The sequence below is a fragment of the Corvus moneduloides genome, chromosome Z, assembly GCF_009650955.1.
Source record: "Corvus moneduloides isolate bCorMon1 chromosome Z, bCorMon1.pri, whole genome shotgun sequence".
In the NCBI taxonomy this organism is placed as follows: domain Eukaryota; kingdom Metazoa; phylum Chordata; class Aves; order Passeriformes; family Corvidae; genus Corvus; species Corvus moneduloides.
Window position 1 is genome coordinate 75,413,687 of NC_045511.1, and position 19,236 is coordinate 75,432,922.

General features: G+C 38.9%; 1 protein-coding gene across 4 annotated transcripts in view; it reads left to right on the forward strand.

Moving 5' to 3' along the window:
- RASGRF2 (Ras protein specific guanine nucleotide releasing factor 2) overlaps positions 1 to 19,236 on the forward strand; it is a 117,079-nt gene that overhangs the window by 46,184 nt on the left and 51,659 nt on the right. For 2 of the 4 annotated variants that reach the window (XM_032095774.1, XM_032095775.1), the window contains exons 3-13: positions 1,566 to 1,713; positions 2,350 to 2,439; positions 3,615 to 3,868; positions 4,776 to 4,855; positions 5,293 to 5,486; positions 6,658 to 6,767; positions 8,434 to 8,552; positions 13,105 to 13,265; positions 14,226 to 14,316; positions 15,086 to 15,222; positions 17,984 to 18,066. In XM_032095774.1, coding sequence (XP_031951665.1) covers positions 1,566 to 1,713; positions 2,350 to 2,439; positions 3,615 to 3,868; positions 4,776 to 4,855; positions 5,293 to 5,486; positions 6,658 to 6,767; positions 8,434 to 8,552; positions 13,105 to 13,265; positions 14,226 to 14,316; positions 15,086 to 15,222; positions 17,984 to 18,066 — 1,467 coding nt within the window. The remainder of the gene's footprint in view (positions 1 to 1,565; positions 1,714 to 2,349; positions 2,440 to 3,614; positions 3,869 to 4,775; positions 4,856 to 5,292; positions 5,487 to 6,657; positions 6,768 to 8,433; positions 8,553 to 13,104; positions 13,266 to 14,225; positions 14,317 to 15,085; positions 15,223 to 17,983; positions 18,067 to 19,236) is intronic. The other 2 variants (XM_032095776.1, XM_032095777.1) reach the window with 1 other exon arrangement.

Below are 19,236 nucleotides of genomic sequence, written 5' to 3' on the forward strand. Positions count from 1 at the left end.
TAACTGTGTATTTAACTCAGACACTTCTTAGAATGTACAAATGCCTTTTTAGGGTGCAAAGAGATGAAGTACTCTGGTCTCTGAAAAAAACCCCAGAATTCTTGCAACACAAAACAAATTATTATTGAAAACTTTCAAAGAACAAATCTCACACTTCACTGCTGTTACTGCACAGCTAAGTGACAAGTGGAGTGCTTCATGACAAATTTATCTATGTATGTTTTTTACTTCTTGGAAGAGGTGCCCTGACCTTTCTTTTTCCAATGTATTGTTTACTTCTGCAGTAGTCAAAATATAACAGCAAATGTAATAGAATTGAATTTACTTCTTATTGTTTTTATAATCTGTACAAGGAGGAGAAACTTTTACTTTATGATAGCTGTGGGAACTTACTCTAATTATTTTAAATCTAATCTTGTTTTCCAGGTTAGGTGTTGAATTCAATAGCTGTGCTTAATATTGGCCCCCTCCAGTGCATAAGTGCACTAACACTGATTGAAATACAAGTAAATATTTACAGAAAAACCACATTATAGAGGATGCACATTACTGCAATTTTAAAAGCCTCACAGTATTTAATAGCAAATGTTCATTGTTTTATGAGTGCTATAACAAGTGGGAAGAAATTTAGAAGGAAGAGATTTGCAGTCCAAAAATTCCTTCTGTTCAATCCATTGCTCAAACTCCACAGTGAAAAAAGATGTGATATAAAATAGTGTGGGATCCCTTGTCAAAGATTTAGGGCCTCCATTCTGCTGTGTTTTGTTTGGTCTTTATCTTGTAAAGTTACATAACTCTCAGAGGAAGAACCTTCCTGAAACCTGGGGTAAGAGGCAGAAAAGTATTTTGATTTTGTTGCTTCAGGGTCAGACTGGTGAAGAGACTGCATAGGGAGAAAGTGATTTCTCCTCTGCCTGAAGCTGAGAAGCATTTCTGACATGGTGCTCTGACTGTGGCATCTAGTTGCACTAGGGATATTGTCCCTTTTCAGGAAAGAGCTGCCCAAGAGCTAAAAGAGACATTGATACCATAGTTCCTGATACTGACTGGATTAAAGGCATTTCCATCAGTAATCTTAAAATGGCCTAAAGAATAAAATGTGTTAGCACGCTAAAATGACAGTTTTGATGGGAATTCTTTCATAAAGAGATCTGGCAGATGGAGAGCATCAGTTCTGATGAAGTGCTACATGCTCCCCCAAGTCCTCCCAAAAGAAGGGAAAAAGACCTTAAAATACATACACCAAATTGGATTTATAGAATTCTTGGGCTTAGCATGAGAATTAGAAGCTCATAAAAAATGCAGTTGCGTTGCTCTCAGTAATTGGACACTGTGAAACTGGGTACTGTAGCACCTGTGTCTAAAAAGGATATTAAACTCTCTCAGTTTGGGTGATTTGGTGGTTATGATTTGGGTGGCTTATGGTTTACATTACAGCTTAAGCTAAACAAACATGGCTTTGCAGCCTTCTTGTCATTGGGGCCGTGTTTATCTGTCCATGTCTCATAAGGGGGGATGAAGACTGGTATCTGGCTGTTTTTACTGACCTAAGCTTTCCCTGCCAGCTACTCAGACATCCTGATTGAGCGGGAGGTGCTGATGCAGAAGTACATCCACCTGGTGCAGATTGTGGAGACCGAGAAGGTTGCAGCCAACCAGCTCCGGCACCAGCTGGAGGACCAGGACACGGAGATCGAGAGGCTGAAGTCGGAGGTGTGTTCCAGACCCACCAGGCAATCACTGGATTGTAGCATTTTGCTGTGTGCATTGCAGTGGTATTCAGTATTTCTGTAGTACTTTGTGAAAATGGCAGAACCCAGTGAGGTTAATAGGTAATGGTCTCCCAGTGACTCTGTGGATAAATAATTTTCTTAGAAATATTGGGGCCTGTTAAGCTGATTGGATTACTTTTCTTGTCAGAGAGTTTAGGATAACACATTGCTTTGCAGAATGGGTGCCACTGGTGGCATAATTTCCTCCCTGCCTTCAGGTTTGAGTTTGATCCCAGCACAGGGCTTTTGGATGTGATGGTGTTAAGAACAGTTCCAGACTGCCCTGATTCACAGGGTGTTGTTAAAAACCTTGTTGCAGTCCTGAGCTGATGAAGCCCAAAGGGCACAGTAGTTGTTTTTGGGGGGAGAACCTGCTCATTCCTGGTGCCCCTTCCAGCTGGACAGAGATCTGTAATGGCCTGAGGAGAAGTGCTCCAGTCCCTGTCACCAAACATGTGCTTGTCATTCTGTGCCCCTTCCACAGGCTGGGGGAAGGGGAAATTACTGTTCCGTTAGTTCTCCAGATAAGGCTTTCATTAACTTGAGGAAGACTTTCATAAATGTTTGCTTTTGTCAGATTATAGCGCTGAATAAAACAAAGGAAAAAATGCGACCTTATCAAGGCAACCAGGAAGATGAAGATCCAGATATTAAAAAAATTAAGAAGGTAAACATGAAGGAATTCTTTTGTGCTTAAAGGGAGAAGGGTGGCATAAGGGGTGTACTTCTGTATTTTACTCTGTCTAGTCTTATTTATTTTTTTAAAGTACAGTCAAATAGCAAGTCTTCCTTTGCGCAGTCCCTACTTAAACCTCTTTAATTATATATATTTTAGTGCCACATTTTATCCCATGATGTATTTGCCTAATATCCTTTATGGAATGTGCCTAGTTTCTCTCTTTTTCTGGGGTGTGCAGTCTCAGCCAGGGTCAGCACTGAGCTGGTAACTTGGTGTGAGTTTTCCTTTAACCATTGTCATAGAAGCTGGAAATGCCCCTTTTAGGAGCAAGAGAGCTTTGGATCTGTGTGTAAATCACTGCGTTCTTCACCTTGGTCATTTTGGCAGTTGGGGCCCTTTTTTTTCCAAGGTGTTTTTTCAGAGTAAACTGATACCAGTGAAATTTTGCACTTCTCTTTCAAGATGAATGATCTTCCCATCAAGATCAGGACACAGACACAATGAAATTTCCTGTGACCAGATGTAGACCTCTTCTGTAATCTTTAATCCACTTGCAAGTTTAATAGATATTGTGCTTATTTAGATATTCCCATGACATAGAGGTGCTTTTTAAGAGTGCCAAAAATCTGTCATTTTGAATAACGTGTTTGTTGCCTTGGTGTCTGATACCAAGCATTATATTGATACATAGCTTTAAATACACATGCCACGTGTTATCTGTTCAAAATGGAAAGCAAACTGAGTTTAAGAAATTATTTAGGAATTCTGCCAGTAATGGTATTGAATCTATGTTGGAAGGTGTTACCTGGAAGTATTGCGGGATACGTTTGCAGTGTAAGAGAAATGTGTAAGGGGAGGAAGAAGGACCTGCACGCCCTTGTTGTGCTGATGGGAAGGGGACAACACTCGAGCTTGCAGGGAAAGATTCCCTTATATGTATGCCATGTCTTTACAGTCTGTTTCCTGGCAACAATTATGACCCTTAACAAATAGAAATGTAAAAAAAAATTAATTACAGAACAATTATATATCAATAAGTGAACATTTTTATTTTTAAGCAAAGACTTTTAATTTTGAGGGTTATTTCTACAGTGAAGAGCTTATGATAAGTCATGTAATTTGTTTTTTTTCTTATTTTCTTTTTCTGCTTGATCCCTTTATAGGTTCAGAGCTTTATGCGGGGCTGGTTATGCAGAAGAAAATGGAAAACTATTGTCCAAGATTACATTTGTTCTCCTCATGCAGAGAGCATGAGGAAGAGGAACCAGATAGTTTTCAACATGGTGGAGGCTGAGTCTGAGTATGTGCACCAACTTTATGTCCTGGTGAACTGTTTTCTGCGGCCCCTGAGGATGGCAGCAAGCTCCAAGAAGCCGCCCATCAGTCACGACGACGTCAGTAGCATTTTCCTCAACAGGTATGGGGGTTTAATTTGGGGTTTCTTTTTTGGTTTGAGACTTCGTTGTGGCTTTTTATTTGGGGTTTTTTGTGGATTTCCTTGACTGCTCCTCCCCATTCTGGTTCAGCTGACAGTAGAGAGGCCTGGCCCTTGTTTTTGCTGTGGTGCAGGTGGTGTCACTGAGCCAGACCACGTTTCCAGGGGTGAAAGGCAAAGGTGCTGCAGGTGATGCTGTTTGAAACCAGCATGACTTCTTTACCTTCCTACATTCTGTGTCTTCCTCTGCCAGAGGAAAAAAAGGACAGATGGTGCCTCGTGTGGCAGTTCTCTTAATTTTCTCTCACCTTTCCTGTTTTCTTTTTTCTCTTAAGAGAGCAAAACTGGACTTAGTGGCCTCATATCCTGATAAGATCCTGATAAGACCCTGAGGATGAGTGTGTCAAAGCTTCTATTTTCTGGTGTCCTGCCTAAGGAGTCTCCTTCCCTCTCACTTGTGTTTTCATATCCTGCAAAAAAAGAATTGTTCTTCCATTAGGCATCCAAGTGCTGTTGTAATGAGCATGTTCAAGTAACCCAGGAGGCATTTAACTTCAGATACAGGATTGGGATTGCATCCAAGTCTGCTCCAAACTTCTAAGAAATAGAATATGTTCTTTAGTCATGAGGCAGGTTTCCTTTTCCTTGTTAGAATATGAATACAATGTTAGAATCTTTCTACACCAAATATTATGGTTTTTTTAGAAGCACTGAGCCAGTATTTTTAAACAATGCAATGAAAGGAAGCACTTATTTACATAACAATAACTGTCTTCTGTTTTTTTTCTAGCAAAGTGCAAAAGAGGAAGAGATATATTTCTCTGTGAATTATTAATCAGAAAATAAAACCAGAATTGTCTTTTTGTTTGTTTAAATACTTGTTTTTCAGTGAAACAATCATGTTTCTTCATGAGATATTTCACCAGGGCTTAAAAGCAAGAATAGCTAACTGGCCTACCTTAATTCTAGGTAAGTTACTTTATTTTCTATAGGGGTATAAGTTTCATATTTGTTTTTGAAAATTCAGTAGAGATTTTTTTTTTTTTTGTTAAAGACACGACTTCTTAAAAGTCCTTTTTGAAGGGAATGCATTTGCAGAGTTAAAACCACAAGATCAGGTATAGTGGGAATCCCATGTGAGCAGTAATGGTCTGTATATGAGAATTGCTCTGCCCTAAGCATTGATTCGACTTACATTTTTGGTCATACTGTCTGACTATAAGATAATCAGAACAACCATCACTGGGGAGGTGAACGAGCTATGTTTAATGTTTCTAAATTGTCAGTATATTGGAAACAGAACTGATTACAGCAATTCACTTCCAGAGAAAACACTACTTTCTTTAAAAATGTATTTCAGTAGATGGGTAGCTGGGGAAAAACAGTAATTTCTCTGCCTTTTCTAGCTGACTTATTTGACATTCTGTTGCCAATGCTGAACATATACCAAGAATTTGTTCGGAATCATCAGTATAGCCTACAAGTACTGGCAAACTGTAAGCAAAACAGAGATTTTGACAAACTCTTGAAGCAATATGAAGCCAACCCAGCATGTGAGGGCCGAATGCTGGAAACTTTCCTTACCTACCCCATGTTTCAGGTAGTCCCTGTGTATTTCTTGTGTATATTTGGTTTTAATTTTCATTTTATGTTAGTGATATTATAATCAGTTGAAGGCTCTTCTTGCTTAACTGGAAATACTCTCCTGCAAATTAGTTTAGTTTAATTTATTTTGTTGTTACACCAAAACTCTGCCTGCGGAGATCTCTTCCCCAGCTATGCTGGCTCATTTTTGTTCAGAGTCTTACAGATGTTGAAGGGGAGTGTGGGATGAGGATAACACCAAGGAAAATTGCCAAGGACCAATTCCTTGACTTAGGACCTCTGATTATAAAGTCCATGGAGAGGTGACATACAGCAACTTGGAGCAGCCATAAGCATCTCACTAGGAATACATTTTGTATCTTTCTCCCCTCTTTGTTCTCAAGTGACTTACTCTTTAGAAAATGAAAAGTGAACTGCGAAAGTTTTGAAAACTGTACTTACCCTCCTGATATTTTACTGTGATCTGCCTGGATTAGACATTTGGAGCTGTTTTAAGATGTCTGTGAAGCAGTGGCCTGATAATTTTGCGTCTTTTTCCTTTAACCTGACATTTCACTCATCAGAGGAATACTGAAACCCCTCAGTTTGCTCAGTTATTGGCAACCCAGATAGAGAAAAAAAACTTTAAAAGGGGCATCAGTGACACCTACGTTACTGCTAGTTATTCATATTAGCCCAAGGAGCCATTAGCACCTGCAACAATACTTTTTTAATTTTTGAGGTGCTATATTTTAAAGTTTTTATGTATGTGGGGGGTTTTTTGGGTTGAGTTGAAACCAGGTCAAGGGAAGAGATGCTCCTGTTCCTGTGTGATGAGGAGTGTTATTATGCCATTGCTGATGACTTTCCACTTGAGCATAATGTTGCCTCTCCTCCTACATAATTCTTGTTGTGTCAGGCAAGTTGTGCTGCACCATCACTTGGTTCTGGTTAAAAGCTCTGAAGGGTCCTTCTTACTGTGGTTAAAAGCTCTGAAGGGTCCTTGTTACCCTGTAGCCAAATCCTGGACATTCTTCAACCTCCTTTTGTGCAATGTGAATTTTAGCTGAATGCAAACAGGTCACCTGGTATTTTCAATGTCAAAAGAAATTTGCATGCTCATAATCTATTAAAATTGAGGGAGGATATATATGGATTTACTGATATTATACCGTATTGGTTTCAAGATTCCCAGATACATTATAACACTTCATGAACTTTTGGCTCACACACCACATGAACACGTTGAGAGAAAAAGCCTTGAATTTGCTAAATCTAAACTAGAAGAACTTTCAAGGTAAGACTTTTCTATGTTATGATCTGATAATTTTGAATTAAAAGTTTTAAAAAGAAAAACCTGTTTTTCTTTATTTGGTTTTGCTCCTTTAAAAAAGATACATATTTTAAAGAAAAGGATGAAACCTAAACCAGAAGATAATGAAAAATAACAAAAATATCCCAGGGTAGTATTTTGTCTCTTCTATTTATTCATTTTTTTTTGCAAACCTAAATCTACAAGCGTCTTCTTGTATTTTGGTTAGGGGAGAATTGAAATCACTGTAGAAACTAGTTACTCCTGGGTTATGGACAGAGCAGTTTTCTTTACATAGAGAAATATGTTTTTTGTTCTTAGCTTAAAGAGAGAAGGGCATTTTAAATAATCAGGGTCTTGAAAAGTACTTAGTTCTCTATCTGTGTTACAGTTTTTGCATGCTGATGTGAAAACCGACTTTCATATATGCTTCAAATAGTAAGATAAGCAGGAACTAAAGATATATTCTGAGGACTGATGCTCGCTGTGGAAACCTGTAGAATGAAGCTCTTCCCTGAACCCCCAGACCTTTCTCAGATGTTCCTCTCATCAGCCCAGTGGGAAATGTGGTTCTCCTCTCTGGGAAACTGAGTTTTCTGCTGTGAACAAAGGGACCATGAGTGAACTCCAGGATAGAAATATTCAGTGTCTGGAGTATTCACTAAAGATGGGCTTGGAAAATAGTTAGTTGTAAAAGATCTGCACAAGTAGATAAATCAGCTTTGGATTGGCTTCATCTCGTAAGTCGGAGTTCATTGCTGATCCAACTGATTCATCACTGAACATTCAGAATTGGAGTCTGAGACTGATCCTCTCTGCTCATAAAGTCAGTATAGAGCATAAATATAAAATAAAGTGACTCATTTCCATCCCTTTAATGTAGTTCTGAGGGAGGAGGAGATTCCAGAAAGTGTAGTCCAGTTCCAATTTAGGAAAATATCACTACAAGATCATGTAAACTCCTGGGTTCATTTCAGCGTTGAAAAAAACAATCTCTATTTTTCTCTGTAAGGGGAGGGATGCCTATAAAAAAAAAAAAAACAATCAGACAAAGTAAATGGTGAAGTATCAATGATGTGGTTGTTGAGGGAGAGAAAAAAAAGGAAAGGGAAAAAGGGAGGGGGGAAGGGAAGGGAAGATAACCCAAAAATAGAGGAAGAAATAAGAGAGAGAAAGCAATAAGAGGAAGGGAGGAAGGGATTGGTACATTGAGATGTAAAGATGAATCAGGAACAGAGTGGGACCCTAAAGCCATGGAGAGAAAATCTACAATGTGCTCTACACAATTCTAGGCAAGACTTCCCTGTTTGTGGCAGCCCAGTCCATTAAGGATCAAGTTCTCTTCTATCAGCTGTGAAGTGTTTGTAGCTCGGTGGCATCTGTCACATGTGTTCAGGAATAGTCCCTAAACAAGTCTGGCAAAATTGGCTCCACTGCTGAAAAATCAAAATGATCACAAGAATTGTTTGAGAAGAAGAGAAAAAAGGCAAGAGACTTGCTCTGGAGTGATGAGGCACTGGGTGGGTAGATCTGTTCTGCAGCAGGTGGTGAAGGTCATGCACTGTGTCTGCGCTCTCTAAGTGAAAACAGACACAGCACGTGTGAGGCACGTTTTGGGGAGATAAAGTGCATTTTGCTTTGTCTCCAACAGAGTGATGCACGACGAGGTGAGTGACACAGAAAACATCCGTAAGAACCTGGCCATAGAAAGGACCATAGTGGAGGGCTGTGACATACTGCTAGATACCAGCCAAACCTTTATACGTCAAGGTAAGACATTGCTCTGCAAAACTGCCCGTGTAATTATGCAAAACTGCACTAAAGGCAGCAGGGGTCACACTGCCATTGCCAGGCTGGGCACTGTCAGCATCCTGAGCCTGCCCCAGGTCCCTGCAGGGTGAGTCACAAAATCCCCCGAAAACAGGTAATTTTGGGCTGCGGTTGGTCCTCAGTTCTGAACTGTTCTCTTCAGGAACCATGAAAATCAGCAGCAGTGAGTGGCAAAGCCCCCATGGGACAGTCATTCACATTCTGCCTGGACTGTGTTCCCAAGGGGATGGAGCAGGGAAAGAGCAGTACTCTTTCCCTTTCTGTCTGTTGATGGTAGCTTTGGAAACTTTTTCTGCTGAAAATCAGTTATAGCAGGGGTGGAATTTGTTGTTAAGTTCCAAAAAAACTGTGCTAGAATAACTTTTCCATTTTAAATAAGGGACAGTTTTTGCCAGGAACTGCAATTTGGTTACAATTCCTACTTGGTGGTGTTTGCTTTAACTGCTTATTTTCCCCCCATTTATATAATATTTTAATTCTGGATCTCGTAAAGCAAGTTATTGGGTTTGTACACGGTAACTACAGATCTGTAGTGTAGGATTTTGACTGATTTTGCTTCTTTGTGCTGAAAAGCATTAAATATACTCGGGAAACGGTAGTAATATAATTTAGGTGCATCCCTTCATGAAACCTTTTCCAGATAACCTCAGCAGAACATCTGGTATTTAATAGGGCCATATCACAGCTGGTAATTAATACGCTTTCTATACATTTTGAAATGCATTTTGTGCTGTTTCTGTATTAACTATTAAATTTTCTTTAATAACTTCCAATACTGTTTTTACAATAGCTGCTATTAAATTACTTGATTCTTCATTAAATATATGCATTTGTTATCTCTGAGGTGTTCTAAGAGTTATTAATATGGCTTTAAGAAAAAAACCAAGTTGTTTTGCATGCACAGCTGAACAATTATAAGGCTGTGATTATCCTAGGTTGACTTGTACCATGAAATTTAATTAAATTTTAGATTTTTTTCCCCAGATTATTACAATATGTAATAAAAATATGTGTTTATATATATATGGGGGTTTTTCCCTTAAGACTGGCTGGTAATATTTTGTCTGTGTACCCAGTGTTTCTTCAGTAAAACTTAGAATTTTTTCTGTGGGAATCAGTCTGAACAATTGCTGTTGGAGTGTTAGACCCAGGCCAAACGCTGTAAATAAATTACATTCCGATTTACTTCTAGGCACACAGTCAGAAGGTGGTGGACAAGAGTGTGTGTTACAGGAGGTTGTATCAGTTTATCTGGTGGAACATCCACTAGCTGTGATTCTGTGCAAGGGCAGAAATCTGAATAAGGCAGATGAAGTAATGGAGCCCATTTCCCTTTTACATCTGACCGTGGGGTCATGTCGGCAGTGATGTCCATCTCCTCTAATTTCAGCTGGGCTTCTGTTTGTTGTGTTGATTAGCATAGATGGGTACAGGAACCTCTTTTTCTGCTTAAAGCAGGAGAGAGGTGTTATTACCTTTGTCTGGGCTTTTCCTGTGGATGTTAATTACAACTTTGTCTGTGTTATAGACTTTACTTTTTAAAGAAGAGATTGATTCTGTTAAGTTGCACATGTTGAGACCACAGGAACTGTCCCTGGCAGTGTTTTGCAATGCAGATTGTGAATTCTTCAAGTTTCTTGGGGTCTGATTTTCCCTGGCTCTTACTTAGGGACAGTTTTTATAGTCAGGCACACAAACAGGTGAGGAGCATTTTCTTTGTGAGGCTAAAGGACATGCAGGGAGTCTCAAATCTGTTGATATCCAAAGAAGTGGGCGTCTCGAGCCCCTCTAGTGCCTGCACACACTCTGATGTTTCTGCCATCAGCTGCTGTGAATTTACCTCTGCTGATAAAGATACCATAACCACAAAACCATGCAATGGCTGAAATGGGAAGGGAGTTGTGGAAATGATCCATTCCAGTCTCAAAGCAGCACCAGCTGGAGGAGGTTGCTTTCTGCCATGTCAAGTCAGGATTTGGTTGTTTCTAAGGACAGAGACTCCACAACCCCCCTGAATGAGTGACCTCTTCCAGTGTTTAACCCTCTGCACAGTAAAAACAAACAACAAGAAAAGGGTAACAAGCCCCAAACCTTCAGCATGGGGAAAGCCAGACTGAGTTGGTAAATCAGACAGTTCAGTGTAGAGTTTTAAATGTTTGGGTTTGTTTATAAACACAGCCTTTTATATTCCTTAGATTGAGCAAAGGCTGAGAGAGTGACTGTTGAAGTACTGAAGTGCTGAAAGTGCTTAGGTCTGTGGCTGGATAAAAATTCCTGGGATTACACTATTGTCCAAACTATACTGTTAGTGAATGTTCTAAAATTAGCTTCACTTGCTCATTGCATCCGTACATTGGCCAGTTGTGACCATTTTTTTCCTTAAGAGGAAATCTGTGGTAGAGCCAATGCCCAGTTTTGTTAACCACTAAAGCCTGCTGAGAATGCCCAAGGTCCTTGCTTGGTGTCAGCCATGCAGTTTGTGTAGGAGATGTGTTCCTCTCTATAAATGTGGCAGAGAGAAAATGCAGACTCTGTTTTCTGCTCTTAGAAAGAGGTTTGCTCTGTTTTACCTTATTAAACAGTATTTCAGCTCCATGCAACAACATTGTTTAAGGTTCAGCCCATTATGGCAGAACAGAGTATGTTAATCCTGTAAGCTTGCTAATGAAAATAAAACTAACTAACTAACTAAAGTTACCTGTAAACTTCTATCTGTAAGCGTATAATATATATAGACACTATTACTCTAATAAGCAAAGCAGAAACAAAGTGTACAGATTGAATATTGCTACCCTAAATGTGTGGATGGAATTTTAGGACTAAGAGTACCCTGGGAATTTTGTCTGGGAATTGTTTTGAACATGCTGGCCTTGCAACGTGGCTTGAGGGACAGTCAGTGTAACGTGGAAAAGTCACTGTTCCAACACATGGAAATGATGTCCTCCCTGTCTCTCACAGCTGAGGCAGGTTGGCTGTTTGTCATGGGGAAATGCACAACAGCCTATAAATATTTACGTGTTTGGGTCAGAATGTAAGTGAACTTGAAATGTTCCAAATTCCTTTGCAAAATTCTAGAGCACAACTTCACTCCACTGTTCTGTTTAGGTGGCACAAGTCATGTTACACACGTTAGTCTAAATGTGAAATGTCTGTCAGAGAACACTGTTCTCTGGCAAATTTTCTGCTGTGTATTTTCCCCTGTCAGTAGAAGTTTACATATTAATAACTTAAGGCTAATTAAACATCTAGAGAGAGCTAAGTGTAGAAAAAATGTAGATAAATATCAGCTTTCTCAGTTACTATAATTTCTCTGATACTTTAAGTCTGCATATGCAACCTTGTAATTCTTTTGACGACATAGAGTAAGAATTGCTAATTTAATATTTAATGGATAATTCTGTCAGGCTGGCATTGTGTCAGGATGCTGCCACTACTTTGAGCTTTGATGCAGCTGTGCTAGTTGGTATCTGGAAGAGGCAGGTCAAAGCCTTCTCCTCCTGCTTGTTCTGCTATGAAGCTCCCTTTGCATCATCAGTTTTTTGGTGCTTTTTGGACCTTTCTCCTATCAGGGAGCTAAGTCAGCTGCCTCTTCCTAGAATTAGTTTCCTGCTGGTTAGGCTGTATTAGTACCTGATGCTGGAACCAGACATGAGCCAGTGTAGAGGTAATAGTGAGGAGCGATGTGTGGGAATGAGACTAGGAGGGTCTCTTGGCTGCCCTGTCTGCTAACAGCACGTTGTGTGGTAGAAGTCTTTCTGTTTAATATACAGAGGAGTTGCACTTCACCACCAAATTTAACTCCTGCTCCTAATTTGGAGGTGATACACATGGTGGTATCAATGTGGAAAAGTTGGTCAGAGACTAAGACGTGAAACAGCAGAGAAGTAGAGCTGTCCCCAGCCTGGAGCTCTGCAAAGCACAAATTCAGGCTTATGTAAGCAGGTTCAATTTAGTTCGGGAGTGTTTTACTGGTAACACATTTCAGATGAGCTGTGGAGCACTGACAGTTATGCAGTACAAGATAAGAAGAAGAAATGTGCTTCATTTCCATCTCTCTTGCACACAGGCACACACATATACACAAACTTTTTTCCTTCAAAACATGTTCCCATTCTCTGTCTCTTTGGCTTGGAAGTGCCTTGTCTTTTGCAAGTGTAGTGGCTGTCGAAGTGATGTTTGCTGTTCAGCTACATTTTCTGATCGGTGTCCTCTTAGTGTGTTTAATTGCCTAATCAGCCCTAGATCTAATCCTGCCATTTACACAAGTGTTAGTCTAGACTGTACTTGTTTGAGTGTATTTATGATAAGAAACAAAGGGAACTTGTGCAATGCAAGAGTGATTAACTTGTGCCTAAAAGAGACACTGATAATACATGGATACTGGAATGAAGGGTTGCATTAATTAATGTAATAGTATTCAATGAATTAACAACCTGCGCACTGCCTACTAAATATTACTATAACATAGTAAACTTTGCACCTTCCTTACCAGGTTCCCTTATCCAGGTCCCCTCAGTTGAGAGGGGAAAGCTTAGTAAAGTTCGCCTAGGCTCGTTGTCTTTGAAGAAAGAAGGAGAAAGACAATGCTTCTTGTTTACAAAACACTTTTTAATTTGTACAAGAAGCTCAGGAGGAAAACTCCATCTTCTTAAGGTATGGACTTTTATATTATGATTTAATTTGCAAAATGAAAACACGTCTTTGGTGGACTTTCAACACTTTACTGTTTTATGGCTTTAACATGAGCTTTGTGTTAGTGTTTATAAACAAAAGTGGAGTGGTGCACAGTATTTAACTGCTTCGTCTTTTCATTGCAAATAACAGAATTCAGCCAATTTTCATTTTTTAGACCCAGTTACTTCTAGTAAACTGGGGATTAGAAACAAGGCATTGATGTATCTATTTGCTTGAAATAGTGAATAAATTCAGTGTATGTAGCACTGAATTTAAGTCAGTTTTCAGTGCATAAATCAGCCAGTACAACCCTGCATTTTCCAGAGCTCTAATAAAATTAATTTTCAAAGTCAATTCTGTTTTCCTGAACAGCATGTTCTCTTAAACTAAAATGTCATCTAAGAACAATCTTGTTATATTTGTTGAGAATCAGGCGTTCGTAGTGCTGGCTTGTGGATAAAGAGATGTTGGTAGTTCACAGAGTGGATTATGTTGAATAGAATTTTAGTTTGACATACCAAGAGCTTATTAAGGTTCATATGCTTTCTCACTTTGCACCTCTTAAATAGTTCAAGTACTTCTGCAAAATAAATAGAGAATTTAAAAAATCTTGTACGTATTTCACTTAAATTCAGAAGATGAAATTCTTGTTAACTTTTTGGGAACTTGTGAACAAGTCTGTGTGTGACATAAATTAGAGTGTGGTAAAAGTGAAAGAAGTTTTGTACGTTGTACTATTCATCTGTTGGATTAAGAAAAATTATATTTAATCTGTCTGGGTTTAGTTCTTTAAGGAAAAAATGCTTATCATGGAATTGATGTATCTTTGTTAGAGCTCTGAGTAATGTAAATGTTAGAGTAAGGTGTGTCAGCGTTTAAAAAACCTTGTGACAAATGGGAATAAATAACATTTGTGTGAATTGTGCTCTGTTTCCACAGACAGGAGGTGTTCTGTCTCTAATAGAGTGCACACTGGTCGAGGAGACAGAAGCGAGTGATGATGATTGTAAGTTAAATTCAGCTGTCAGTAGTAAGTACAGTTTCTAGTTTCCTAAAATTAGTACCCTTTTTTTTTTTTTTTAATAAGAGCAAATAGATATGTTTTTAAGAAACGAGTAGAATACAGTGTGAAACTGATTTGGTGGAATGGGGGATTGTTACACTGTATTTTTTCCTGCTGTTGACATCCTTTATTGGATTTTCAAGAGGGCTGGCTGGAGAAATGTGACAAATTCTTTGCTGACTTTTCTATACAAGTTTGAGCAGAGCATCTTGTAAAATAAAATTTTAAAAAAAACAGCCAAAAAAAACCCCCCAAGCCCCCCAAAAAACCAACTTAAAAGCAGCAGATAATCAGCTTTCTGAAATACATGGGGGTTGAGTGAGTCGGTTTTGTCTTGGGCTCCCCACAAATTTGGACTTGTGAGCTTCTTCAAATGGAATAACAAAACATGGTCCCAAGCTGATTTTTTTGTTAACCCTTTTGTCTTCCATCCTGCACTTTGTCAAGTTTTACACTTGATTTGTAAAAGTAGTTTCATTAATTTGAGTGATACTTCTGGTATGGTGATGGTATGTTAGCATGCAAGTGTTAGAAGAAACTTTAAAAGCAAATCCCAGTATTTTTGTACTTGGCATATGTGAACAGCAAAATGACTTGTTGGATACCTAATTGGATTTGCTCTTTATACAGAAGATGTTTTAAAGCAATTTTCATTTTAAATGAAACCACTGTTTTCTTTGTCTTACACTCTGAAGTTTCACGTTGTGACTTTTTCTCTCCCGCTCTGGCTGTAAAGCAAAAGGTTCTGGGCAGGTGTTTGGACACCTGGATTTCAAGCTCGTAGTGGAGCCTACAGATGCTCCTCCTTTCACGGTTGTCCTTTTAGCTCCATCACGGCAGGAGAAAGCTGCATGGACAAGTGACATCAGTCAGGTACCTCGGTGCTTTCCTCACCTGGTTTGTGTTGAGGTCTTCGTTCACTCTGTACTTCTGAAAACCAGCCTGAGACAGGGGTGCTGAATGTCTTTGCTTTGCTGTGTTCTGCATGAGAAGCCCTTAGTGCTGCCTGTTTTCCCCAAAATTCTGTCATTGCATTTGAGTCACCAGGGAAGTGTGTTTCTCAATAACAGAGTATAAATTTCAAAATTGTTCATGGACAAACATGAAGCTAATGGTAATAATTTCTATGTCTAAGGATAGCTCATCCAGATAAATATTTTGGTTTAAGAAGGAGGATAGTACTGTTTTTCTCATGATTTGCATACAGATCAAAAATCACCTGAAAGTCCTAGTGTGAAACTGATACCATATCTTATTCATAATGAAGTAAGAAAATGGGATAAACTTTTTTTCCACCAAAAAGTACTAGCAAACCATTATAAATAATTGCTGAGTGGTCTGACAGTGAGCAGGAGCTGTCTGTGTTGTGAATGAAGGAAAAGGGTATTTAAAATTTTTAAAATGTCAGGGATACGTTGTTGTTTTGTTTTTTTTAAATAACTTATAGTTAAAAACATAATAGACAAACCTCATAATAATGTATTTGTGGAAAGAAGTTGAATGCATTCAAAAAAATCTGAACTTCCAGCTCACCAGAGCTAAATCAAGGCTATTTGTGTTTTGTTTATGTACACAAACAAGAACATATTTCTCTTATAGTTCTGAATTCAGGTCCTATCCTCTATTAATTTAGAGAGAAATAGCTGATTAGAGAAATAGCATCATGGAATGTCATGCATTTCCAAAGTTGCTATCATTGCCGGCAACATCTCCAGATGAATCATCATCATAATGAGTAGAAATTGCTTAAAAAGAAGTATTTTGAGTTACTTTGTGCTGGATTAACATTTTTGAAAGAACAAAAATAGGAAATTAAAAATCTCAAAAAACAGCATGAGCTGCAACTTGCTGTCCTACAGACAGACCTGGTTGAAGAATTTTTTTACAAAACCAATTTTCAGTGAATTATGTTGTTCCACTGACATGTAAAATTACTGGAGTTATTTGCTGGTGTGGAAAGACTGTTTAAGAACACGAGTAAGTCCATTCTTAGCCTAAATTATAATATGTTAAAAAGTCGTCTGATACCATGATTGGTGCTAAGGGCTTCTTTGAAACATTTCGAGTTCAAATAGGGAAAATACATGTATTTCTATTAGATGTGTTTGTCACTGCTTATAAGTAATGATTTGAGAAAATCATTCTGTGAATTATTGCAGCTGCACTTTCCAAATAATCTTAAAAACCTGAACTGAAAACCATATACAGCTACGTAGATGATACTTTAAATTTGTAGCTATAGATGTAATCTAAACCTGAAGAGGCCTCTGATTGTCAGGTTTGAGCAATCCAATATCAATCACTGCTCTGCTATGAAATGTTTCAAAGCCTGAATCCTATATGTATTCTTGAAGTCAAGATAAATGTATGTGATAATTTTTGAAACTCCTTTTTACTGATGTAAGGAGATTGTATTTATATATACACACACACACACACACATATATATATGTATGTATGTATGTATGATACTTAATGAATAGAAGTAGAAAGTATTATAAAGACAAGAGCCCTGTAGGGTTTAGTAGCAGGTTCTTGTTGCAGACCATATAAATCTGATGCTCTGTGAGATTTGTTGAGTTCCAGGGGCAAGGCTTGTAGTGCTGAGTTTTCTCAGAACCCCAGGATCACTGAGGCTGGAAAATCCCTCCCAGACCATCAAGTCCAAGCTGTGCCTGATGCCCGCCCTGTCCTCAGCCCAGAGCACCGAGTGCCACCTCCAGCCCTTCCTTGGACACCTCCAGGGATGGGCACTCCAAACCTCCCTGGGCAGCCCCTGCCAAGGCCTGAGCTCCCTTTCCATGGGGAAATTCCTGCTGCTGTCCACCCTGAGCCTGCCCTGGCCCAGCCTGAGGCCGTTCCCTCTCCTCCTGTCCCTGTTCCCTGGGAGCAGAGCCCGACCCCCCCGGCTGCCCCCTCCTGTCAGGGACTTGTGCAGAGCCACAAGGTCCCCCCGGAGCCTCCTTTGCTCCAGCCTGAGCCCCTTTCCCAGCTCCCTCAGCCGCTCCTGGGGCTCCAGAGACTTCCCAGCTCTGTTCCCTTCTCTGGACATATCTGAACTACATAAAACTGCATATGAAAGTCCCTCCTAATTCCCAGCCCAAAACAATAGTTTGCAGGGAACAGCTGGATAGCTTCCTCACAGCTGTGTTTCACAAGGAGCACCACTTGAATTTGTTTTTACAAGTGTGTTTCTGGAAGCTTTTTATATTCCCTTCTGATCTTTTGCACAGAGTAAAGGTTAAGGTATTACCGTACCCCTTGGAGTATAAAGCATTGTGACTTTCTTGTGGTCTTGATTTTTCAAGCTTACACTCATTCAGAAAATACTACAAGTAATGAGTTCTGTTCCCTTTCAAAGGAGCTTCAAAGGAAATATCAGTTGCAACTCAAAATACTTAATCATGTGGAAAGAAAAGGTTGCTGAACTGAATACCCTGAGAGGCAAAGGCTAGAGAAGCATGTCGACTCTAATTTTTGCATCACTGCTTTTCATCTGAGAAAATACCTTGTCTTTATCAGCCCATGACCTGCAAAAGCTATGCTTCAAGCTTCTAGGGATATGAAAAGTGTGGGAATAAGTCCCCTTACCCTGTGTTTTGATTTTAACAGTTTTCAATGTTTATTTTCACAGTGCATTGATAATATAAGGTGCAATGGATTAATGACAATAGTGTTTGAAGAAAACTCCAAAGTCACAGTGCCACATATGATCAAGTAAGTGCAACAGTGAACAAAATAGATTGTTGTGTTTCTTCAACAAAATTTTAACAAAATGTGTTTAGAAAACGCAAACTTCTATTTTTCTTCTATTTTGGTTAAATGGAACTGATCCTATATCCCAAAACATATCTTTTCAAATCCCTTTCTTGGTATTGTAGGGACCACTCAGAGTGGTGAACTCTTAATTCACAGTGTTGGATCACAGCTCAGGTTTTTCTGGGTTTTGACTAGTTGGCTGCAGTTATGCCTCAGATGAATGATTTTGTCCTTGGGTGGCTCTTCCCTGTAATCTCATGATTTTGTTGGAGATATTCTAAAATGTCCTCAGAATTTATGTGACTGCAGACAAGTACCATTTTTAAAGGTATTTTGTTATATTAGCCAAAGTTTCTGTTCTCTATATTTACTTCTGTTAAAAAATTATTTTCTCTCACAATTTTAACTGATCACGTCAAAGTAGCATCATTGTTTATAAGCCTGCTTCCCTTACCTTTGGATTCTCACAGTTATTTATTGTAATAAATAGGGTTTTTTTCTAGTGAGACATTTTTAGTATGTGGTTCCAAATTTTCAACACAACTTGGATCTTCTACTTACCTCAATTTACATGAGTTTTACTTACTACTATCCAATATAAATATAAGTGAATAAAACATAGGGATAGACATAAAACTATTTCCTTTCTTAGTGTTACCTGTCACATCTCTTCGTTTCTCAAATGCCTCTTTTGTCATTGTTCCCTCTCCTCTTTTTGCACTTAGAAATGGGAGAGAGAAAACATCTGGGAATGCACTGTTAGGGCACATACCCTGGAAATAAGGCATTTATTGTCTTCAGCATTATTCCAGGAACACTCTGTCACCTGCTGAGTGTTAAAAGTACATTTGTCCCCTTTCAAAGTATAGCAGGACCTTAGTCCCAGTGTCAACAGAAAGGAATATTAATTCTAAAGAACATACAGGATCTTAACAACAGACACAAATTTGGTGTACTCTTTCTTAAATTTTACTTGTCTAATTTGCAGCACACTTTGACTTTCAGAGTCAGATGTCATTGGATGATATAAACAAAAAATTGCCACTTTTCCAAGGGCCCAGCTGAAGAAACAAGAATTTTTTTGTTGTTTCTTTTATGTAATACAGTGTAGAAGTGTGTGGAATATCC